At 38.5% G+C, this 26,672-nt stretch overlaps 1 protein-coding gene across 2 annotated transcripts in view; it reads right to left on the bottom strand.

Moving 5' to 3' along the window:
- usp48 (ubiquitin specific peptidase 48) overlaps positions 1-26,672 on the bottom strand; it is a 249,502-nt gene that overhangs the window by 25,123 nt on the left and 197,707 nt on the right. The window contains exons 19-20 of one of the 2 annotated variants that reach the window (XR_012096644.1): positions 20,367-20,477; positions 821-949 (exon numbers count right to left, since the gene is read on the bottom strand). Coding sequence is in view for 1 of the 2 variants with exons in the window: in XM_073031653.1 (XP_072887754.1) it covers positions 821-954; positions 20,367-20,477 (245 nt within the window). In the remaining variant the exon portion in view is untranslated. Of the gene's footprint in view, positions 1-820; positions 955-20,366; positions 20,478-26,672 lie in introns of both variants that reach the window. The other variant, XM_073031653.1, reaches the window with a different exon arrangement.

Genomic DNA, 26,672 nt, shown 5'->3' with positions numbered 1-26,672 from the left:
GGATGTTCTACAAGTCTGTGGTGGCCAGTGCTATCATGTTTGCTGTTGTGTGCTGGGGCAGCAGGCTGAGGGTATCGGACACCAACAGAATCAACAAACTCTTTCGTAAGGCCAGTGATGTTGTTGGGATGGAACTGGACTCTCTGATGGTGGTGTCTGAAAAGAAGATGCTGTCCAAGTTGCATGCCATCTTGGACAATGTCTCCCATCCACTCCATAATGTGCTGGTTAGGCACAGGAGTACATTCAGCCAGAGCCTCATTCTACTGAGATGCAACACTGAGCGTCACAGTAAGTCATTCCTGCCTGTGGCCATCAAACTTTACAACTCCTCCCTCGGAGTGTCAGACACCCTGAGCCAATAGGCTGATCCTGGACTTATTTCCACTTGGAATAATTTACTTATTATTATTTAATTATTTATGGTTTTATATTGCTATATTTCTACACTATTCTTGGTTGGTGCGACTGTAACGAAACCTAATTTCCCTCGGGATCAATAAAGTATGTCTTGTTTATCTGTCTGTTTTGTACCTACACATTGTTAAAATGGAGTCAATTCTCCAACCACATCAAAAATTAGACTGCATTCTTCCATTTCAGAGCCTGTTATATGCTGTACCTGACATTGAGCATATACAAAATGTTATTTGTAGCAAAGATTATAAGTGACAGCAGTGTGGTTAAGGTTAAGCATAAAATTTGCTTTGGGGCTAGAGGAATAGAATACCTCAGATATTAGAGTATACATTTCTGTAATTAAAGTTAATTATTCAATGTAAAAAAAAATCATGCCAACCCTCATGGGAAATTGCCTTACCAGGACTAGTACAATATTCCAATTGTACAGTTCCAGTTTCTCCAGTTTTTCTCAGTCGAATGACTTTAATTGTGTTATCAACAACAAATAATTTGTGGATGATGTCCCATTCACTTGGCCATATCAGAGCTACACTGTGCAAAGGAAGATACAGGTTATTGAAATTTGAAAGAATGTTCAACTTAAACAATGAAACATTAAATATTCAAAATCTCAGTAGTTGTGGAGTAATATTGCAAAGTACACCACCACATAAAAATGTAATTATTTTATTACTGACCTTCAGTGAAGAGAGCCAAATATTAAATGTACCAGCTATTCACATGAAAACTGTCAATCAATAATATTTTCCTGATTTATCGAAATAAGTGTAGACTTGATTTATTTAGTCAATAGTTACTGAAAAGTACAGAACAGAGGCCATTCGGCCAATCTAGTTTGTGACAAAACAATTTAAACTGTCTACTTCCATCAATCTGCACCTTGACCATAGCCCTCCATACCTCTACCATACATATCCCTATCCAAACTACTCTTAACTGTTGAAATTGAGCTTTCACAGACTACTTGCGCTGGCAGCTCACTCCACACTCTCATGACCCTCTGAGTGAGGACATTTCTTCTCATGTTCCCCTTAAACTTTTTACCTTTCACCCTAAACCTCTTGCTGTGGCCCCACCCAACATCAATTCAAAACGCCTGCTTGTATTTACCCTATCTACAATTGCCTATAAAAAGTTTTCACCAACCTTATAAACGTTCATGTTTTATTGCTTTAACAGCACTGAATCACAGTGGATTTAATTTGGCTTTTTTGATATCGACCAGCAGAAAAAGACTCATGTTAAAGTGAAAATAGATCTCTACAAAGTGATCTCTAAATTAATCACAAATATAAGACAAAAAAATAACTGATTGCATAAGTATTCACCCTCTTTAATATGACACACCAAATCATCACTGGTGTAGCCGATTGATTTTAGAGGTTACATTACTAGTTAAATGGAGATCTGTTTTTGGAGACATATGTGCAGTCAAGGTGTTTCAATTGACTGTAGTAAAAATACACTTATATCTGGAAGGTCCAACTTCTGGTGAGTCAGAATCCTGGCAAAAACTATACCATGAAGACAAAAATACACTCTAAGCAATTCTGCAAAAAGGTTATTGAAAAGCACATGTCAGAAGATGGATACAAGAAAATTTCCAAGTCACTGAATATCCCTTGGAGTACAGTCAAGTCAATCATCAAGAAATGGAAAGAATATGGCACAGCTGTATATCTGCCTAGAGCAGGCCGTCCTCAAAAACTGAGTGACTGTGCAAGAAGGGCACTAATGAGGGAAGCTACCAAGAGACCCATGACAACTCTAGAGGAGTTACTAGATTCAGTGGCTGAGATGGGAGAAACTGAGCATACAACTGTTGCCCAGGTGCTTCACCAGTCACAGCTTTATTGTAGAGTGACAGAGAAAGTCACTATTGAAAAAAAAACTCACTTGAAATCTTGGCTTGAGTTTGCATGTGGGTGACGGTAGTAGCTGGAAGGAGGTTAGGAGGTTTTATGGTCTGATGAAACCAAAATTGAGCTTTATGGCTATCAGACTAAATGCTATGTTTGGTGGTGGGGGGGGGGGGGTGAATACTTAAGTAATCAATTTTGTTAATTTGAAATTAATGTAGATCACTTCGTAGAGATCTGTTTGCACTTTGACACAAAAATGTCTTTTTCTATTTATCAGTGTCAAAAAAAGCCAAATTAAATCCGCTGTGATTCAATGTTTAGAGACAGAAACATCGAAAACATACAGCACAATACAGGCCCTCCGGCCCACAAACCTGTGCCAAAACACATCCCACCTTAGAGCTACCTAGGCTTTACCCATAGCCCTTTAGTTTTCTAAGCTCCATGCAGCCATCCAGAAGTCTCTTAAAAGACCCTATTGTTTCCACCTCCACCACTGCCACTGGCAGCCCATTCCACGCACTCACCATTCTCCGCATAAAAAACTTACCCCTGACATCTCCTCTGTACCTACTTCCAAGCACCTTAAAACTATGCCCTCTCGTGCTAGCCATTTCAGCCCTGGGGAAAAGCCTCTGACTAATGATCAATGCCTCTCATTATCTCGTACACCTCTATCAGGTCACCTCTCATCCTCCGTCGCTCCAAGGAGAAAAGGCCTAATTCACTCAACCGATTCTCATAAGGCATGCTCCCCAATCCAGGCAACATCCTTGTAAATCTCCTCTGCACCCTTTCTATGGTTTCCACATCCTTCCCGTAGTGAGGCAACCAGAACTGAGCACAGTACTCCAAGTGGGGTCTGACCAGGGTTCTATATAGCTGCAACATTACCTCTCAGCTCCTAAACTCAATCCCACGATTGATGAAGGCCAATGCACTGTATGCCTTCTTAACCACAGAGTCGACCTGCGCAGCAGCTTTGGGTGTCCTATGGACTCGGACCCCAAGATCCCTCTGATCCTCCAGACTGCCAAGAGTCTTACTATTAATGCTATATTCTGCCATCATATTTGACCTACCAAAATGAACCACCTCACACTTATCAGGGTTGAACTCCATCTGCCACTTCTCAGACCAGTTTTGCATCCTATCAATATCCCATGGTAACGTCTGACAGCCCTCCGTATTATCCACAACACCCCCAACCTTTGTGTCATCAGCAAATTTACTAACCCATCCCTCCACTTTCTCATCCAGGTCATTTATAAAAATCACAAAGAGTAAGGGTCCCAGAACAGATCCCTGAGGCACACCACTAGTCACCAGCCTCCATGCAGAATATGACCTGTCTACAACCACTCTCTGTCTTCTGTGGGCAAGCCAGTTCTGGATCCACAAAGCAATGTCCCCTTGGATCCCATGCCTCCTTACTTTCTCAATAAGCCTTGCATGTAAAAACAATAAAACATAAAACTTTCAAGGGGGGGTGAATACTTTTTATAAGCACTGTATACCCCTCATAATTTTGTACAATTCTATCAAATCTCCTCTCAATCTTCTACATTCTAAGGAATAAAGTCCTATTCAATCTTTCCTTATAACTTAGTTCCTCCAGACCAGCAAATCCTTGTAAATTTTTTCTGTACTCTTTCAATGTTAGTTATATCTTTCTTATAGGTAGGTGACCAAACTTGCACACAATACTCTAAATTAGGCCTCACCAATGTCTTATACAACTTCAACCTAACACCTCATCTCCTGTACTTAATACTTTGATTTATGAAGTCCAGTGTGGCAAAAGTTTTCTTTATGACCCTACCAACCTGTGATGCCACTTTCACTGAATTATGGATTTGTATTCTCAGATCACTTTGTTCTAACGCATTCCTTAGTGCCCTACCGTTCACTGTGTAAGACCTACCCCAGTTGGCCCTATCAAAGTGCAACATCCTGCACTTATCTGTAATAATACAATACAAAAATACAATACAAATACCTTATTGTCACCAAACAATTGATACTAGAGCATATCATCACAGTGATATTTGTTTCTGCGCTTTGCACTCCCTGAAGTACAAATCGAAGTAAATATAATAAACATTTAAATTATAAATCATAATTAGAAAATAGAAAAGGGAAAGTACGGTAGTGCAAGTCAGGTCCAGATAATTTGGAAGGTACGGCCCAGATCCAGGTCAGGATCTGTTCAGCAGTCTTATCACAGTTGGAAACAAGCTGTTCCTAAATCTGGCCGTACGTATCTTCATGCTCCAGAACCTTCTCCCGGAGGGAAGTGGGACAAAAAGTGTGTTGGCTGGGTGGGACTTATCCTTGATTATCCTGGCAGCACTGCTCCGACAGTGTGTGGTGTAAAGTGAGTCCAAGGATGGAAGATTGGTTTGTGTGATGTGCTGGGCTAGGTTCACGATCTTCTGCAGCTTCTTCCGGTCTTGGACAGGACAACTTCCATACCAGGCTGTGATGCACCCTAGAAGAATGCTTTCTACGGTGCACCTATAAAAATTAGTGAGGGTTTTAGGGGACAGGCCAAATTTCTTCAGCTTTCTCAGGAAGTAAAGGTGCTGGTGGGCCTTCTTGGCAGTGGACTCTGCTTGGTTAGACCAAGTCAGGTCATTTGTGATATTCACCCCGAGGAACTTAAAGCTTTTGACCTGTTCCACCTGCGCACCACCGATGTAGATGGGGTCATGCAGTCCGCTACTCCTTCTGAAGTCAACAACCAATTCCTTCGTCAATTCCATCTGCCATTTTTCAGCCCATTTTTCCAGCTGGTCCAGATCCCGGTGCAATCTTTGATAGTCTTCCTCACTGTCCACTACGCCTCCAACTTGGTGTCATCCGCAAATTTGTTTATCCAATTAATCACATTATCATCCAGATCGTTGATTTAGATGAAAAGCAACAATGGACTCAGCACCAACCCCTGTGGTAGCCTAATAGTCACAGACCTCCAGTCTGCGAGGCAATCATCTACTATCACACTCTGTCATAAAGCTAATGTCTAATCCAATTTACTAACTCTATCATTTACTATTGCAATCATTATATTTTGAGGTTTCAGACACAGACTCCACAAATTAATGAATGGCCATAACTGTCTCCTCCCAAAAATACATGCGTCTAATGAAGTAAAAGAAACAAGAAATGTTTGTCTTCATCAGATATCACAAGTAAAGTAGCACAGCTGCCATCAGGTGTTCTATCCATTTACCCGTACTCGTTCAAAGTTAATAACATGAGAACTGCAATCTGGTCAGCGGGAGACGCTCATGGAGTGAGTACTGTTTTAGATTCGCTCCATAACCTTTACTTTTTTTAACCTTTGATCACCCTTATTCAACTTATTTTTACCTACACCAAAAGATTCTTGCTATTTTTTTGGACTTATCGTTAAGAGTTTATTGTGAATTTTTGAAGATATGTACTCAGAAATGGCTCTTAGATCTAAAGGACGAGAACCTGGGCGGAACCCGAACGGTAATGGAAAGAAGCAAGCTCATCCGCAACGCACTGAATTAACTTACAAATTGTTATTGGAGGTTTTGGATAAAAAATTTGATGAATAACAACAAATTTTTAAACAAGATATAAAGGCTTTTCAAGATTATATGGATAAGACGGATTCAGTAATTAACCAGCAGCAAGTTCTTATCGCATCTCTGCAAGAAGACGTTCAGAAACGAGATTTGATAATTGAAAAATTGCAACAGGACTTACTTTCGACTACTAAACTGGTGGAAACACTTAAAACCAAGAGTGTCGACTTTGAGAATCGGTCCAGAAGACAGAACCTATGTATACTTGGTCTCCCAGAAGGTATCGAAAAAGACGACCCCAGGGAGTATTTTGCTCAACTTTTAAAGGATGCGTTCCCGTCTGTTTTCCCAGACAGCCCGCCGTTACTTGATCGCACGCATAGAATTATGTGTCGATCAGCAAGTGCTTCAGCTAAACCTTCGGTTGTAATTGTCCGGTTCCATTATGTACATATTAAAGAGCAACTTATTCGTGTGGCTCGACGTGTAGGTATGATTAAATTTCAAGATCACAATTTCCGCTTAGTAGAAGATTTTAGTCCTGAGGTAATGAGGGCACGGCTTCTTTTTAAACCGCTGATGTCTGAATGTTATGAGAAAAATTTAAAACCCGCGCTCTTATACCCTGCGAAGCTCAGAATTTCTCCACCAAACGCTCCTCGCCGGTTTTTTCTTTCTACATTTGAAGCGAGAAATTTTCTTAATGAGAACTTCCCTACTGCTACGGGCTCTCAGGCCGAATGAATGAGTGATTTCGATCGTGTAAGATGGTTTTTGATCCTCCAAACCAGATTTTGTTTCTGGTTGTTGGTGTAGGTTTACTCTACACTTTATACTCAAGTTAAAGTGTTCTTTCGACATATTAATCGTTTTGTTTTACACACTTTAACCATTATACTGTATCGCTGACTATTTTCTGTTCCTTCGAAGGTGAATACTTTTTTACTAAGATGGTGGTTTTTTGATAAAACATTTTTGGTGTTTTTTAAGATGGCGCTATTTTTTTTCTCATGTCTTCTTCCTACAATGCATCGCTTATCACAGTTTAAATATTTTTTTTGGTTTGTTTGGGTTTTAACCCGATTTATAAATTTTTAGTGATTATATTTTCTTCGTTTTTTTTTCTACTACCAATTATATTAAGAAGTCTGGTTCTAGTATAGTGATTATAATTTTTAAAGTTTGGGTGTTTTTTTTAAATATATATCCTTTATATATGGAGTGGTCTTCCGCTGATATGGGGGTAGGGTTAGTTTCATTTTTGCTTTTTCCCGGCCTTTTTTTGGCTCTGGTATTTTTTCTCTTTCTTGAGTGGGAGGGGGGTGGTCTTTTTTCTAATTCTATATTTTTTCTATCAGTTTTTTTTAGTTTTTTCATTTGAGCTGATTTTGAACTACAAATATGTCCACGATGTCGCCACTTCCGGGTTCGCTTTTTATTTTTGTTCTTCTTCCGGGGGCATGAGTTTGTAATTTGGTTAACCCTTTTTATACCAAAGGGTTGATCTTAGAACTATGGCTCAGACCATTAATTTTGTTTCTTGGAATACTAATGGTTTAAACCATCCGATTAAACGAAAGAAGATTTTCAAAGTATTCCAAAGACTTAATGCTCATATCATTTTTGTACAAGAAACTCATGTGAGGAAGGAGAACTATCGCTTTTTTAGGTTTTGGCGGGGTCAACAATATCATTCGAATTCGAATGCCAAAGTAAAGGGAGTTTCAGTTTTTATTGACTCCTCTATTACATTTGTCCAACATGATATCTTTTCGGATCCGAATGGTAGATTTTTGTTAATTACGGGTTTACTTTTTAATAAAAAGGTTGCTATGGTTAATGTCTATGCTCCAAATGTGGATTGTCCTGATTTTTTTAAAGTCCTTATTTACTTCTTTACCTAATCTAAATGAATATAAGTTAATAATGGGTGGTGATTTTAATTGTTGTTTAAATCCTTTGATGGACAAATCTATATCTACTCAAGACTGTACCCAATAAGTCGGCCACTTGTATCAACTCTTTTTTGACTGATAATGGAATTTTTGATATTTGGAGATTTCGGCATCCTAAGGACAAAGAGTTTTCTTTTTTCTCACATGTTTATCATTCTTATTCGAGAATTGATTATTTTTGTATTGACTCTTGTTTGATTCCTTCGGTAAATGGTTGTTATTATGATCGTATAGCTATTTCTGACCATGATCTATTAAAACTTTCTATTAAATTTACGGACACAGTTCATAATGCTAGACAATGGCGGTTTGATTCTACCTTATTGCAAGATCCGGACTTTATTAAATTTATGAATGAACAGATCGATTTCTACTTCTCAACCAACTCCACGGAAGATATTTCTTACGGAACACTTTGGGACACTTTTAAAGCATATATACGTGGACAGATTATTTCTTATTCTGTTGGTCTGAGAAAACGCATAAAGAAGGAAACTCTTTTATTGGTTGATAAAATTAAAGAGATTGACAAGAAATATTTGATTACTCCTAGTAAGGAGCTTTACAAACAAAGGGTTGAACTTCAAACAGAATATAGTTTATTACTTACATCTTCGATTGAAAATCAACTGATGAAGTCCAGATCTGATTTTTATATACATAGTGATAAATCGGGTAAACTATTAGCTAGTCAATTGAAGAATGCTTTGGTTAAACATCAAATTACTAAGATCCGTCAGCAAAATGGGGATTTGACAATTAACCATGATGAGATAAATAAATCATTTCAAGATTTTTATACTTCCCTGTATCATTCTGAATTTCCTCAGGATTGCAGTGCCATGTGTGATTTTCTTGGGAAATTGAATTTCCCAAGATTATCACCAGATGATCTTTCAATATTGGAAACTCCTATGACTGATGCAGAAATCAGAGGGGTTATTTCTTCCATGAATTCAGGGAAAGCACCTGGTCCGGATGGGTATACAGCAGAATTTTTAAAATGTTTTTCCGCTACTCTCTCTTCTTGGTTATATAAAGTTTTTGAAGAAGCAATTAGATTGGGCAATTTGCCACAATCTTTTTATAAAGCTTCTATTTCTTTAATATTGAAGAAAGATAAAGACCCTACTGATTGTGCATCCTATAGACCAATATCCTTACTGAATGTAGATTCCAAGATTTTTTCCAAGTTACTTGCATCCAGATTGGAGAAGGTATTACCCCAAATTATTTTGGAGGATCAAACCGGTTTTATTAAAAATCATTTTTTTTTAATGTTAGGAGGTTATTGAATATTGTGTATACTCCACATAATATCTCAGAATGTGTTATTTCATTAGATGCGGAGAAAGCATTTGATAGAGTTGAATGGCCATACTTATTTAATGTGTTGGAGAAGTTTAATTTTAGTCCCACATTCATTTCCTGGATTAAACTGATTTATCATACCCCAGTAGCCTCGGTGTTTACTAATAATCAAAGATCTCCCTTTTTTCGTTTATTTCGGGGCACTAGACAAGGCTGTCCTCTTAGTCCACTATTATTTGATATTGCTTTAGAACCCTTGGCAATTGCTATCAGAGAATCACAGGATATTCTTGGTATTAATCGTGGGACAGATATTCATAAGTTATCTTTGTATGCAGATGATTTATTATTATTTATTTCCAATCCTGAGAAATCTATTCCTGTAGTTTTATCATTGTTGGCTCAATTTAGTGATTTTTCTGGGTATAAGTTAAATCTTAATAAGAGTGAATTGTTTCCTTTAAATAGACAGGTCCCAATTTATGGAAACTTACCTTTTAAATTAGATTCTTTTATTTACTTGGGGATTAAAATCACAAAAAACCACAAAGACTTATTTAAGGTTAATTTTGTACCCTTAATTGATCAGATTAAATGCTTGTTTACTAAGTGGTCACCATTATCTTTATCTCTGATAGGTCGAATTAACACTATTAAGATGGTTATTTTACCTAAGTTCTTATATATTTTTCAAGCGGTACCAATTTTTATTCCGAAATCTTTTTTTACTAATGTTGATTCAAAAATTTCCTCATATATTTGGCAGAATAAAAATCCTAGGTTAGGTAAAATATACTTACAGAAGGCAAAGAAGGAAGGTGGATTAGCATTGTTTAATTTTAGATTTTATTATTGGGCAGTTAATATCAGATATTTGATATGTTGTTTGAAAGATTGGGATGGATCTTTTAGCCCTCATTGGGTGAGCCTGGAAGTTAAATCGGTACCAGGTTTTGCACTGGGTTCTATTTTGGGGACTTCTCTCCCTTTTGCTCTTTCTAAATTGCCGAAACGAATTGACAACCCGATAGTTAAACATACTTTACGTATATGGTTTCAATTTCAGAAATTTTTTGGGTTGACTCAGTTTGTTTTAAATATTCCTATCGTATCCAATTGTTTTTTCCACCCTTCAATTATAGACCAAGCTTTTTTGGCTTGGAAGACTAAAGGAATACTACGATTTTCTGACTTATTTTTGGATAATTGTTTTATGTCTTTTGAGCAGTTATCTAATAAATATAATTTGCCTAGATTTCATTTTTTTAGATATTTACAGATTAGGAATTTTTAAAATACTGTACTTCCTACTTTTCCAAACTTTGTGTCTTCAGGCATTTTGGAGAATTTGTTTGAATTAAACCCCTTTCAGAAAGGGCTTATATCAAAACTTTATAATATAATTATGAAGATACGTTCAGAGCCCCTTTGTAAGACAAAAAATGATTGGGAAAGAGAGCTCAACATTATTATTCCTACTGAGAATTGGGATAAAATTCTTCAATTAGTTAATACATCATCTATATGTGCTAAACATTCATTAATACAGTTTAAGGTTGTACACAGGGCTCATATGTCCAAGGATAAATTGGCTCATTTTTATTCCCATATAAATCCTATTTGTGATAGATGTCAATCTGAAATAGCGTCTCTAACTCATATGTTCTGGTCGTGTCCGCTTTTGAAAAAATATTGGAAAGATATTTTTGATATTATCTCTGCGGTATTGAACATTGATTTACAACCCCATCCTATTACCGCAATTTTTGGTTTACCAATGATGGACTCACTTCATTTATCTTCTTCCGCTTGTCGAATGATTGCATTTCTTACACTAATGGCTAGAAGATCTATTTTGTTGAATTGGAAGGAAATTAATCCTCCTACTGTATTTCATTGGCTTTCTCAAACTATGTTATGTTTAAATTTAGAAAAAATTAGAAGTGGTGTATTTGACACTTCTACTAAATTTGAAAAGATATGGAGACCATTTATTCAATATTTTCATATGATGTAATAGGACCCTGTTCCAGGCCTATTTGATTTTTCAGTTTTGATTGCATATATGTCAAGAGGATCGGAGTTGACGACACTGATGATTTTGTATTTTTGTGAGATATTATAAACTTCCCCCTTTTTTTCTCTTTTTTTTTCTTTTTCTCTTTTTTGTTTTTTTTCTCTCTTCTATTAGTTATTAGATTTTTAGATTAGTTTTTTGCATAATGATTTTTTTCTTTTTTTTCTTTTTCTTTTTATTTTATATTATGATACACTTAGGTTTGCCTTGTCTGTTTGTATATTGTATCATTTATGATGTGGGAATACTCATTTATACTGTAATCATTGCTCTTGTAATCTTTTATAGTTAGTTGAAATATGTTTGCGTGTAATCTCATTATGTATCAATTTTATTTTGTTGTTATTAATAATGATAATAAAAAGATGGAAAAAGAGAACGGCAATCTGAGAAAAGATTTAAGTTCTTTGCAAGGGAACAAACTTTGATTCAATGGGAAAACAAAACTACTACTAACCTAAACAATGTCTGAATGTATTGAACTTTACAAAGGGCAAATGAGCAGCATCAATCAATGTCCCACTGCATGTAATGGCAACAAATTAATGTATTTATTTATTTATACTTAGAGATACAGCATGGACCAATGAATTGCGCTGCCCAGCAGCCCACCCATTTAACACATTGTCCTGTGATAAGGCTAGTGTTACAATGGCACTGGTACAACTTTGGACTGTGGGAGGAAACCAGAGCACTCGGAGGAAGCCCATGCAGTCACAGGAAGAACGTACAGTTGGCACTGGAATTGAAGTTTGAACTCCAACACCCCAAGTTGTAATAAAACATCGTATTAACTGCTACACTACTGTGGCGCCTCTTTATCATTGTAAAACAGCCTGAGATGCTTCCAAAGTGGATCATCACACAATTTCAGGGCAGATTGCCAATAGCTTGGCTGTGAGATAGGACTTAAGAACGAGATAAAGGAGAGATGCAATGGTTGCACAAAGAAAATTCCAAAACTTTTGGATGTACAGTAGACTGCTAAAGGTATTCCCAGGAATAGCATTCCCAACAATAGTGAAGTGATTAATTCAGTATTGTGCAAGAAGCCATAACTGGAGGACTACTGGCATCTCAAGGGAATGGAGGTTAGAGGCTGCCAACACAAAACAATGACCAACTTGAAGTGAAGGTATGAACTATAGAACTGAGTTTCTGCTTGAATGGTAGCTACTGCAAGTCACTGAGTTCAGGAATGCTGGAACAACTTAAAAGTCATGGAGGAGTAGAAGTGGATTGTAATTATCGAGGTAACAGATGCAGGTATTTAAAAAGATATTTAATAGGATGTAAGCTACATTGGCAAGACCAGACTTATTGTCCATCTCTTATTGTGCTTAAAAAGATAGTGGAGAGTTGTCTTAAATAGCTGCAGTCTTTTTGGCCAGGTAATCTTAAAGTTTTTTGGAGTCAGGCACTCTAGGATTCACATCCTATGGTAATGAATACAAAAACAAAAGTCAGAGAAACACAAATGTGACTGTTTAATGGTATACAACAACTGAGCAGACTGGAAAAAAATATTGTGAGTGACTGGTTACTCTGAGGTGCTAAATAAAATGGGGTCAGAATAATGTATGATGTCAAGGGGAAAAAAGGTACATACCATATATTTGCAAAGACTAATAACCTCTTCAGGATAAAAATAATGCCATCCACGTGGTATGTTATTACACCAAAGAGAATGCATAACTACAGGCTTCTTTCACTCAGGGAGTAAAACTTCAACAGCTTACATACACTTACATATCCAACTTACTGATATGGAAGAAACCCATTGGAACAGAATGTGAATATATAATTTGAGGCATGGGATATAGTTTAGAGAAAAAATGGTGTTTATTTTATCCTGACCTGTAATATGGAAATTTTGATTCTACCACATCAGATTGGAATGTTTAACTTTAATTGTCATTTTCTTTGCAGTTTAACAATTAATTATCCGCTTGTATTTTAAGTGGCCTTTATATGCTAACAGTTTGATAGCCTCTAGTTGCTATACAAAGTACAATTCTAGAAGCTTCTTTGTACTTCATCGAGTGACCAAGTGCTTTTTCATTGTTTAAATTTAACTGCAATATTGAATAAGTATTTTCTAATTAGTTGTCTCCCATCTACAGATTTGAATGGAATTTCTCTTATCTCTGGGTATAAAAGTAGCTGTTTCAAAGTACATATATTATCAAAGAATGTATACAGTACATAACCCTGAGATTCATCTTCCTGCAGGCATCCTGAAACACCACAGAACCCATTTAGGGACAACATCAAAACACAATGCATGAAAATAAAGAACAAATCACGCAAACATTAGAAGTGAGCAAATAACACACAGAATATTAAACATCACATCACAGAGACCCCAAAACAGTCCACGAGTGACAACCACTGTCAGTTCAGTTTAGCGCTGTGCCAATGACTGCAAGCCTCAGATGCAGAGCCAAATAGCGAAACGAATAACCATAAGCACATGGAACATGAATCGCAGAGTCCTCCAAAAAGGAGTCTACAACAGCAGAACACGTTGGGTGTTGAGGACATTAAACATCAAACCACGAAAGCCCTCAAGAAAGAGTCCCACAGCCACGGGCCATCTTTAGTTTCTCTCTCCAAATAGTAAGACCCTCTGTCCCTGTTTGCTTCAACTTCCTCATCAACTTTTGAAAAGACAATCATGAAACAAGAAGTTTTATTTCTCATTCCTGACTAAAGAGCCTTGGATTTAAACACCAGAATCCAACAACCACAATAAAAGTTCAGACCGTTTGCCAGAGAAAGGTAAACATTTTCACCTTTAGATCCTAACAATCACTTTGTACATGTGATATTCTTTATACAGATACCAGGTTATGTTCTTGTAAAGTATATATTCAAGGGATATATACAGTGAATTCCACAGATCACTGTTCTCTGTCTAAAGAAATTTATCCTCATCTCCTTTCTAAAAGGACGTTCCTCTATTCTGAGGCTGTGTCCTCTGGTCTTAGACTCCCCCACCACTCTGTCTAGGTCTCTCAGCATTCGAAAGGTCACCCCTTATTCTTCTGAATTCCAGTCAGTAGCGGCCCTGAGCCATCAAACTCTCCTCGTATAACAAGCCTTTCAAACCCGGAATCATTTTCACGGAACTCCTCTGAACTCTCTCTGATGTCAGCACTTCCTTTCTTGGATTAAAGGCCCAAAACTGTTCACAATACTCCAAGTGATGCCTCACAAGTGCTTTATAAAGCCTCAACATTACATCCCTGCTTTTGTATTCTGGTCCTCTCAAAATGAATATTAACATCACATTTGCTATATTCACTACTGACTCAACCTACAAATTAAGCTTTAGGGAATCCTGCACAAGGACTCCCAAGATTTTTGGATGTTCTCTCCATTTAGAAAACACTCTACCCTTTTATTTCTTCTATCGAAGTGCATATCCATACACTTCCCGACACTGTATTTTATCTGCCGCTTCTTTGCCTATCTGCCTAATCTGTCTAAGTCCTTAGATAGCCTCTCAACTTCCTCAAAACTACCTGCCTCTCCTCCTATCTTAATATTATCAGCAAACTTGGCTATAAAGCCGTCATCCAAGTCATTGACATATAATGTAAAAAGAAGCAACCCCAACACATGTGGAACACTAAGTCTCCCTTTATTCCCACTCTTTTCCCCCTGCCAATCAGCCAATGCTCTATCCATGTTAGTATCTTTCCTGTAATACCATGGGCTCCTAACTTGTTAAGTAGTCTCATGAGTGGCATGTTGTCAAAGGCCTTCTGAAAATCCAAGTACACAACATCAACCAATTCCCCCTTGTCTATCCTGCTTGTTATTCAAAGAATTCCAACAGATTAGTCAGGCAAGATTTTCCCTTAAGGAAACCTTGCTGATTACAGACTATTTTATCAAGAGCCTCCAAGTACCCCAAAACCACATCCTTAACAATCTACACCAACATTTTCCGAACCACTGAGCTCAGACTAACTGGCCTATAAATTCCTTTCTTTTGCTTCTCACCCTTCTTGAAGAGCGGAGTAACATTTACAATTTTTTATTCCTCCAGAACCATGCCAGAATCAATTGATCTTGAAGGATCATTACTAATTCCTAAGTGGAGGGATGGAACTTAGGAGATGATGAAGCCTAACGGCGACATCTTCGGAAACAGCTCTATTTCTAACTTTAATATCTCTATTTTTCCTTTTCAGTGTTCTTTTGAAGACCCTGACCTGGAATTACACACGGACTTGGTTTTTTGCACTCTCAGGGTCTCACTACTGGCCGCTATTCAACATATCAAGGACGTGGCTCAGAAGACTAGCACGCCTTCGGGGTCTTGGGATTTTGTGGCTCTGGAGGTGGGCGGACCTGCAGGAAATCAGAGATGGAAGATCGTAAGCAGAGAACTGGCTGCTGGTTGTGTGCCCAGAGACCAGAGTTCTTTGCGCACAGAGCTTGGAAAGAGCGCCGCAAGACTTTTAACATCGTAAATGAGCAAGTTGTTTGTTATGTCTCCCCACTTGCTGTGAAATGGGGCACCTCTTTTTCCTTTAGTAGGGAGGGAGAAAGAGAAGGGGGGGAGAGAGGGGGAGAGAGAGAGGGGGAGAGAGGGGAAGAGAGAGGGGAGAGGGAGAGAGAGAGGGGCGAGAGGGGGAGGGAGGGAGAGAGGGTCACACACACACTGTGGTATGTCGAATTACTGGGTAAACAAGTAGGCTTTGGGGTACTGCAAGTCTGTGTCTTTATAGATGCTTTGCTACACGCTTCAGTGCTTGGTGGGGGTTGCTAATGCTTTTTTTTGCTGATGGAGGAGAGGTATCATTGCTTTGCTGCTGCTTATGCATGGGAGGGGGTAGTGAGGGGCTTTGGGTTTCTAACATTTAACTGTCATTCATTCTTTGGGGCACTCCTCTAGTTTCATGGACGGATGCAAAGAAAAAGAATTTCAGGATGCATATTACATAGATTTCTCTGACATTAAATGTAGCTTTGAATTCCTCCACAATTTTTTCAGCCATCTCTTTCAGAACACTGTGGTACATACTATAAGGTCCAGGTCACTCATCAAGCTTCATACCTTTCAGTTTCCCAAGAATCGTCTCTGTAGTAATGGTGACTTTACATACTTCTGCCGCCTGAGACTCTTGAACATCCAGCCTACTGCTAGTGTCTTTCACACTATACAAAATACTTAATTAATTTGTCCCCCAAGACTACCTCCCCAACATCATTTTCCGGGCATCTGATACCTACTCTCACCTTTTTTTTTACATTTCATGTATCTGAAGGAACTTATTGTACTCTCTTTAATATTATTGCCTAGCTTCCCTTCATATTCCATCTTCTTTCAAGAAAGAGCTAGATAGGTATCTTATGGATAGGGGAATCAAGGGATATGGGGACAAGGCAGGAACCGGGTATTGATAGTAGATGATCAGCCATGATCTCAGAATGGTGGTGCAGACTCAAAGGGCCGAATGGTCTACTTCTGCACCTATTGTCTATTCTCCTTCTTTATGACTTTAGTTGCCATTTGTTGGTTTTTAACAGCTTGCCAATCTTCCAAATTTCCACTTTTGCTCTATATTATGTCCTCTCTTTGGCTTTTATTTTTGCTGACTTCTCTTGTCAGCCACGGATGCATCATCTTGCCTTTACAATACTTCTTCCTCTTCAGGATGTATATATCCTGTACCTTCTGAATTGCTCCTAGAAATTCCAGCCATTACTACTCTGCCCTCATCCCTGCTAGTGTTCTTTTCTAATCAAGTTCAGCCAGCTTTTCTGTCATGCCTCTGTAATCCCATTATACCAAAGTAATGCTGATACATCTGACTTTAGCTTCTACCTCTCCAAATGTAGGGTGAACTCCATCATATTATGATTACATGGCCCTAAGGGTTCCTTTGCCTTTAGCTCTCTAATCAATTCTGGTTCATTGCACAACACCCAATCCAGAATAGCTGATCCCCTGGTGGGTTCAACCATGAGCTTCTCTAAAAAAGCCATCTTGTAGGCATTGTAGAAATTACCCCTCCTGGGATCCAGCACCAACCTGATTTTCCTAATATACCTGCATATCGAAATCCCCCATGATGATTGTAATTTTGGCCTTTTAGCAAGCATTTTCTATCAACCTTTGTCATTTGTGGACCACATCTTTACTAATGTTTAGGGATCTGTATGTAACTCCCTTCACAGTCTTTTTATCCTTGCATTCTACTCACAATGATTCAACATCTTCTGTCCCTATCTCACCTTCTTCTAATGATTTGATTTCATTTTTTATCAACAAGCCACACAACGCCCTCTGCCTATTCGTCTGTCCTTGGACATTAAGTTCCCAGCTATAATCTTCTTTCAGCCATGACTCAGTGATGCCCACATCATATATGCCAATGCATAAATGTGCTTCAAGTTCATCTACCTTATTCCGTATATTGTGCGCATTCAAATATAACACCTTCAGCCCTGTATTCACTCTTTTCTATTTTGTCCGCCTTTTACATTGCAACTCATCCTGTTGACTGCAATTTATCTCTATCATCAGCCTCTCCATGCTAGCGGTCTCAGTACACACAGCCTCTGTTTGTAAACCAACTACCTCATCCTCAGCACTATCACTCCGGTTTCTATCCCCTTGCCAAATGAGCTTAAACCCTCCCAAACAGCTCTAGCAAACCTGCCAGGAAGGATATTGGTCTCCCTCAGGTTCAGGTGTAACCCGTCACTTCTGTACATCCCAATGATCCATAAAACTGAACCCCTGGGCCCTGTACCAGTTCCTCAGCCACATAGTCATCTGCCAAATCATCCTATTCTTTTCCTCACTGGCATGTGGCATATGCAACAATCCATAGAATATTAGCCTGGATGTCCTGTTTTCAGCTTTCTACCTAGCTCCCCAAAGTCTCTCTTCAGGACCTTTACATCCTTCCTACCCATATAATTGCTGCTGATATGTACCAAAACCTGGCTGCTCCCCCTCCCCCTCTAGAATGCCAAAAACCCAATCTGAGACATCCATCCGGGAGGCATCTTCATTGACTAGGGTCTCTTGGTGATGAAGTTAAGGATCCAGTTGCAGAGGGCGCACAGAGACCCAAGCTTTGAAGCTTGTTGACTTGAACTGAGGGTATGACAGTGTTGAACGCTGAGCAGTAATTAATTTAAACTACAGTCTGATGTCCAGGTGACCAAAGGCTAAGTGGAGAGCCAGCGAAATTGCATCAGCTGTATATCTATTGTGGCAATAGGCAAATTGCAGCAGTCCAGGTGCTTGCTTATGCAAGAGTTGACTCTGGCTGTGATCAACATCTCAAAGCAGTACAATTGAGTGCAGCTGGTTGAAAGCTGTTGAGGCAACTCACCCTGCTCTTCTTGGGCACTAGTATGATTGTTGCTCTTTTGAAGCAGGTGGGAATCTCTGCCTGCAGCAGTGAGAGATTGAAGAACTCCTTGAATACTCCCGCTAATTGGTTGGCACAGTTTTTCACTGCACTATCAGGGCCTGACAACTTGTGAGGGCTCACACTCTTGAAAGATGTTCTGATGTCACCTTCTGAGATGGAGATCATAGGGTCACCAGATGCTGCAGGGATTTGCATAGGTATAGTTTTATTTCCCCTTTCAAAGCGTGCATGAAAGGTGTTGAGCTCATCTGGGAGTGAAGTAACAGAGACATTCATGATATTAGGTTTCACCTTGGCGGAAGTAATGGCCTGCTAACATTGCCAGAGCTGATATGCATCTGATTCAAACTCTAACTTCAATCAGAGTTGTTTATTCACCCTTAAAATAGCCTTGGCCTTATTGTATCATTCTGGATCACCAACCTTGAATGCTATAGATCTAGCCCACAGCATTCTATGATTCTCTTGGTTCATCCACGACTTTTGGTTTGGGTATTACGGTATGTTCTCAAAGGCATACACCCATCCACACAGGTCTCGAAGTAAGTGACAACTGTGGCATATTCATTCAGATTCAAAGATGAGTCCTTGGATATTGCCAATCCACACACTCAATGCAGTCCTGTAAGTGCTCCTTTGCCTCTCTTGACCGTACATCCTTGGTCCTCACCACTGGTGCTATGGTCTATATTCTCAGCCTATACAATGGACGCAGAAGTACAGCCAGGCGATTTCAAAATGTGGGCATGGGATGGCACGGTAAACCTTCTTAATGGTGGTATAACAGTGGTCAAGTGTGTTGGCTACTCTGGTCCCATAGGTGATACGCTGGTGGCAGTTGTTCAGACACTTTTTCAAGATGGCCTGGTTGAAACCCCCACAACGATAGGTAAGCATCAGGGTGCGTAGAAATCTGATTTCTATTAGGCTTCATTGTGAAAACTGATTCCAGAAATTAGTCCTGAATATCTTGCCTTTAACTTTGAACAGTTTTTGATTTTTGCATGAAATAATAAATTAATAGCTATTATTATTTTCATGACACAGTTTTGTTTTAAAGTAGAGTTTTAATTTCTACTGTAAGGTACATTATTGTTGTGCCGGCAGTTTTGAAAATCACTGCCAGTTATGTTTGATGTATCTTCGATTTAATGTTAAAGTATAAGTATTGGAGAGTGAAGATTTACCGAAGTACGGAAACATGAAGGATTGAGTAAAGTTGGTGTTGTCGGCCGTTTTATACAGGATCGACCTTATTGGATCTTCGTTCAGGAAATAGTAACCTGCATTCGAGATAGCCCCTGCCTTGTGAGAGCAGAAAGGGTTGGGTACAGTGTTATTCGCAAAGGAAAAGGTCAGTTCCTTCAAAATGTTTTTATTTCCTTCATCGTGAGTCTTTCGGGCAAGACATATTTTGGCTGGGATCAGCAGTAACGTCACGTTGTCGAGGAATTCGTTACTTCAGGAAAGTCTCTCCTAATTGACTGTATAAATCATTTGGATATTTGCATTTATCACTTTAAGAACTATGTTCGCATCTATCGCTTTAAGAACTGTTCGAGTTGCCGTATAGCAATTAACTTCTGGTTAAGCTAGTCGTATGTTTACTTTTCATTTCTATTGAGCAGAGTTTAATAAATGTTTATTTGTTTTTAAAAAAAACCTGTCTCAATTCTATATCCATTGTTGCTGTATCGTAACAATTAAAACATGTAAGAAAACAATTAAAACACTTAAACCACAAATAATGAAGATCATGGAGTAAGACTCACTGTTTTGAATCCTCTTTGGTCATTGACTCTGCCGTAAACATGAGGCCTCCATGCGGACAGAGAAGTGCATTGTTGCCTACAGATGATACAGGACTGCATTTTGTTGGCTTCCTTCAGCAAACAGAATCAAATGAAAGTAGTCAGAGGAGGGATTTCCAGCAATGCAATACATGTACACTGAAAGACAACTTTGCATGCAAATATTAAAATGGAAAATTGCTTCAATGTCTCTGCTCGGATTACAGCCTTACAAGATAAGTTTCTCCTCTGTATCTTATGTCTGTTAATTGAAGGTATCACTTTGACTTAGAGTATACCGATGGACCTTTGTAATAATATCCCTTCCATCTATACAGTATCTCCATTGATGCTCGGCTGTCCTATTCAAGGTACTGTGTGAACCCAGCTGAGGTAACTTAATTATACCCAATACTGAGAATGCTGAAACTATTTATGTTCAGCTCTCACCAACAGTGACAAGTTGCCAGCACAATTTCCATCACCATTCCTTCAAATTTTCAAAAGGTTTAAATTACGGTACCCAGTAACAACATTTAAATCTTGATTAGCTTCCTAACCTGCACACAAGGGTTAACTTTTCATAACAGTAAATTATTTATCATGCCCGATTTAACACAATCAACACAAACAATGCATATCATAATTGCTTTTAGAATCAGAGACAGAATCAGGTTTATTATGTGAACTTTATTAACAGCAGTACCAGTTCAATGTAATACATAATATAGAAGGAAAAAAGGTAAAAATAAAAAAATAAATTGCAGTATATGTATATTGAATAGATTAAAAATCTTACAAAAAAACCAGAAATACTATATATTAAAAAAGTCAGGTAGTGTCCAATGGTTCCATTTAAGAATCAGATGGCAGAGGGGAAGAAGCTGTTCCTGAATCACAGCGTGTGCCTTCAGGCTTCTATACCTCCTACCTGATGGTAACAATAAGCATGCCCTGGGTGCTGGGAGTCCTTAATAATGGACGCTGCCTTTCTGAGACACCACTCCTTGAAGATGTCCTGGGTACTTTGTAGGTTAGTACTGAAGATGGAGCCGACTAAATTTATGACCCTTTGCAGCTTCTTTCAATCCTGTGCTGTACCCAACCCCCACCCCACAATTCCAGAGGAGTATGTCCACAATCAGCTTTGTTTCCATCAGATTTAAGCAGCGATAGTTTATTTAATCGCATAAACACATTGTACTAACTGTACTGACTTTGGAAGCAGTTGTGGTTTTCAGCTGTATCAGGCTGAAACAAGAATATTTAATTGCATCCATTGAGAGTTCTGCTGCCACACGAGTCACCATCTGAGGCGTCCTGGAAGTATATTACATGTATCTTTTACTCATTTGTCATGTGTCCTTCCTGTAACTCATTCCAAATCACCATTTCTACAGGAGGCTAATAATGGACAAGAGAATTTCAGCATTGTGTATGTTAAATGTTTGTATTTATGCTTAATGCTAAAGAGACTAATATTCTTGTTCAATCTAATCTTTGAATCATATCAATTAATTTCAGACGATCTTTTAGCCATTATAAATAAGTGCACACTGTGCCAACACAGCTGCATTAAGTTTGGATTGGGTAAGCAGAGTACCTTTCCTGAAATGATATCAGTAGCCAGACTTTTTAAGGAAATTTAATAGTTACACAATTATCATTATTGATAAAAGCTTTTTCTTAAAAAAAAATATTTTCAGCATTCCAGAATTACCTACCGAATACTGAAAGACCTAGATAGAGTGAATGCGAAGAGGTTGCTTCCAATAGCAGGAGAGTATAGAACCACAGGGCACAGATCCAATAATTTAACTACAACATGCTGTTGCCTAAGTGGGGAGACATTATCTACCATCAACACTCAGCTGACCAGTTCTCCTCAAACTTGGAAGAAGTGTACAGTAAGCAAAAAGATCACAGATGAGGTATAACAACATCTCTCTAACTTTGTCCATGCTTGTTCCTAGCAGATTAATCTAATTCAATCATTAGATTGGATGAGGAGCAGCACAGTAGTTAGTGTAATGTTATTACAGCACCAGCGACCTAGGTTCAATTCTGTCACTGTCTATAAGGAGTTTGCATTCTCCCCTGTCCGCTTGGGTTTTCTCCAAGAATTCCAGCTTCCTTCCACTTTCCAAATATGTACAGTTTAATAGGTTAATTGGTCATGCGGATGCAATTGGGTGGCACAGGTTCATTAGGACGGAAGGACTTGTTACCTCACTGCATTTCTAAATTTAAAAAAATCCCAATTCCCCTCTATTTCCTTGTACCCCTGCAATTTATTCTCTCTCAAAACTCATCTATTTCACTTTCCTTTCCCATTTCCTTTCTCACTTCGGTTAATTTACAGTGACCAATTAAAACACATCTAAACACAATTAACACATCTCTGGGATGAGGAAAAAAACTGGAGTTTGCACTAGAAACCATGTGTCATTGGGAGAACATATAATCTCAAAATAGACAATGGATCAAACGCAAATGATGTGAGGCAGCTGTCCTAACTGTTGTGCCATTCTGCTGCCCTACACTAATGAGTGACTCATTATCATGTCTACTGGTTGTCTTGGCTTATCCTATAGGTCTATAAAGGAAGAGAAAATGTGGAAAAGTAAGCAGAATCTGGAAAGTTAATGTTTTAGGTTTGAGAAGTGAACAGCAAACATGAGGGATAAACCAACTTCAAAGTGTGTTTGCAATTCTACTTGGTGTAGATTTGCCTGTCTACAACAATGCTGGAGAAAGTTTACCATTCACATTAAGAACCTCATGGTAACATGGCACTGCTACTGCATTAAATTGGATAGGTTATAAACAGATCAGATAGCAAAAATTGTGCATCAGAAAAGTGTTGTGAGCCACCAGTAGAACTCCACTCCATTGCAAATGTAATTTGATATACCCCTCATTCAACCTCTCCTACCAGTTGAAGAGTGCAGAGAAACAGACTCTGGACAGTAACAGGAGTACCAAAAAGTGAAATACTAACCTGGTGAAAATGCAACAACTTCTACTGAGCAAAGGCATGTAAATATTAAGCAACTAATCAGACCTAAGCTCTGCTGTTCTGCCGCAGTCAGTTGTCAATGGTCTTCGAGAACAGCAGATCCAAGAAGGTTCCTATTCTTAGTTGTGGGAAGATCCAATATGTGTGCCCAATGACATAGTTGAAACATTTGCAACATGTTCAGTCAAAAGTAGTTCACCCATGTCACTCCATTATTTAAAATGCACAGCATCACAGAAGCTAGTCCCCATTGATTTAGTTGGCGCCTTGTGATATTAAGAAAGAGATGAAACCATTGGATACAGCAAAGGCGATGGAACAAGACAATATTCCAAATCCAAACAATAGATATACAATAGACAAGCAGTAGTTGTGGAAAAAGAAACATTCTTCAGAATTGATATAGAGCCTTCAAGCTGAAACTTTTCTTTTTCCATAATGCTGCCTGATCTGTTGAGCATTTCTAGCATTTCTTTGTTTTTATTTTAAATATATAAAATTGGCTATTCCTCTAAGTTGCCCTAGTACTGTTATGGTGCCTACATCTATCTGACAATATGAACAATTATCAGCTATGTCTTGCCTGGATAAAAGCATAACACCATAAAACATATAGGCCTTTCAGCCCATGGAGTAAATTGGGTTAAATTATCACCTCAAACACTGAAGGGCAAGTGAAGATGAGCTGAGTTGGAGGATTGAGCTGAGATGGTGTGTTTCAGAATTGATGCAGATGGACAGGAGAAGTATGGCCAGGGGTAGAGGAGTTTCAATGTCCATACAGCTGGGCTGGGTTGGAGCGAGGTTGGATTGCTCTGGGTGCTGAGAAAAGTCGGAGTAGGGGAGATTCAATGCCTAAACAACTGGCTCGGTGTGAGAATGGATTATTCTGGGTGCTGAGTTGATTTAAAGAGCTTTAAAGCAGCTTTGGGCTGAGCAGTGAAATCTGGGCATGGAGTGAGTCTGAGTCACTGAGCGGCATGGTCTAGGTACTGAGCCCTTCACTGTAGCCCGGTCTTAGTGCACTATTTACACAATTTAAATGCCATCCCAGATCGAAAGCGAGAGTTGATTTTGCTTGCTGTCCATGATGTTCACTCCGCACTCCAAGGCGCCAGACACTTTTGCTCTTCCATTGTTTGGTGATTTAAGTGCCAGCCTGGGTAGACTGAAAAGACAGGATGTTGATGTCTGAAGCAAGAACTGATTTCATTTGTTGTTGTTCGCTTCAATTGTTAGCTTGATTTGTTTTTATTTCCCTCTTGCATATTGGGTGTTACTTTTTGTTTGTAATTTGTTATTGAAGTTCATCATCAAACAAACATTTCCATAAGATGTATTTCAGATATATAGTCATATATGCCACTAATCTCCACATAATATTTATCTGAGGTATACACTTTTAGAAAAGAGAGGAAAGAAAGAAAAAGTGAAAGGAGAAAACTATGTACAAGTAGGGAGTGATCTTTTTTTTACAACATATTCATTGATTTGTGAGGATAAAATCAGGCCTATGAAGTGTTATGTAGTTAAACCATTTTTCCCAGTATGAATCAAATTGTTCCAACCTATGATTAACAGATGCTGTTATCTTCTCCATTTTGTAAATATCCATTGTAATTTCCATCCATGCATTTAAGGTTGGGCTCTCCTGTGATAACCATTTCCTAGTAAGAGTCTTTTTACCAGCCACCAGCAGTATATTCATTAAAAATGTATCTTTTTTCAACCATTCTTGACGTAAATACCCAAAATATATGGTCTTACTTTCTCAGGGAATTTCACATTTAAAGATGTCTTATAGAGCACTGTGTATCCCACTCCAATAGTCTTTGATAATGGGGCATTCCCAGAAAATTTGATAATGGTTTGCATTTTGATTTCCACAATTTCTCCAGCAAACAGGGAGGTTGCTACCAGAATGGCATTTCTGAGAGGGTGTAATAAAATATCTTATCAAGTTTTTCCATCCGAACACCCTCCATTTCTGTGAACTGGTACACTTCCATTGATACCTCCATATTATTCCATATTATTGTCTATTCTTCCTCAGATATAATTATCCCTCCTTCCTTCTCCCATTTTGTGTTAATGTATGAAGTCAAATGTGTTTTAAGATTTAAATCCTTATACATGTTTGAAGTGATTCTACTACCGTTATCTGAATTATATGCTTTTCTGGTCTATCAAACATGTACTTGCCTTGGTTACATCAGGTGTTTCTTTTTAAATTTTGTTTAATTGGGCTCTTTCAGGCTTCTTGCTTTCTAGCTAGTTGTAAGCAAACAGATCTCAAGGTTGTATAATTTACATATTCCTTGGTAATAAATCTACTTTGAATCTTCTCCACCATTCCATCATGGCTGATTTATTATCTCTCTAAACCCCATTCTCCTGCTTTCTCTCCATACCCTTTGACACCATAAGTCAGTCAGATCAAGACAATTAGTGTACCAATGATCAAAGTTATAGACAATTTTGTTAACAGTGTTGTAGAGCAGCACTGACTTACCAATAACCTGGGTACCAGCATAAGCATTGTTGGGATGACTTGATTCTAGATGTTAGTACAAGGTTATTTCAAACATGGATAATGGTGCTGAATTCCTGATGCAAATTGAGAATTAATGCCCTTGATATCTCTATTTAACTAGGGAACCTGGCAAACTAGTGTCAATAAGACTGAGGAGTAAAATTGGAGTCACAGCTCAAACATAAGGAATTGCTGGGGCTCAATCACCTCAGTCCACTGCAGGAATTCCTCTGGATAGATCCCAAGTTGCTTCATTCAAAAGGTCAAAACTAGGGATGTTTGCTGATGATTACACAATATTCAATTTATCCCAAATCCCCAGCAAGTAAAAAACAAGAGAAAATCTGCAGATGCTGAAAATCCAAGTAACACACACAAAATGCTGGAGGAACTCAGCAAGCCAGGCAGTGTCTATGGAAAAGAGTACAGTTGACATTTCAGGCCGAGAACATTCAGCACGACTGGAGAAAAGAAGATGAGAAGTAGATTTTAAAAGTGGGGGGAGGGGAGGAAGAAACACAAGGTGATAGGTGAAATCGGGAGGGGGAAGGGTGAAGTAAAGAACCACCCAACTTTCTGCTTTCCGCAGGGATTGCACTGTACGTGACTCTCCTGTTCATTTGCCCCTCCCCACTGATCTCCATCCCAACCTTGCAAGCAGAACAAGTAATAAACCTCCTCCCTCCCTTCAGTTCCTCTAGGTGAGGCGACACTTCACCTGTGAGTTTGTTGGGGT

The sequence above is a fragment of the Hemitrygon akajei genome, chromosome 29 (genome assembly GCF_048418815.1).
Source record: "Hemitrygon akajei chromosome 29, sHemAka1.3, whole genome shotgun sequence".
NCBI lineage: Eukaryota > Metazoa > Chordata > Chondrichthyes > Myliobatiformes > Dasyatidae > Hemitrygon > Hemitrygon akajei.
Note: the sequence above shows the minus strand (reverse complement) of the source record. Positions and strands in the feature narration are given on the sequence as shown.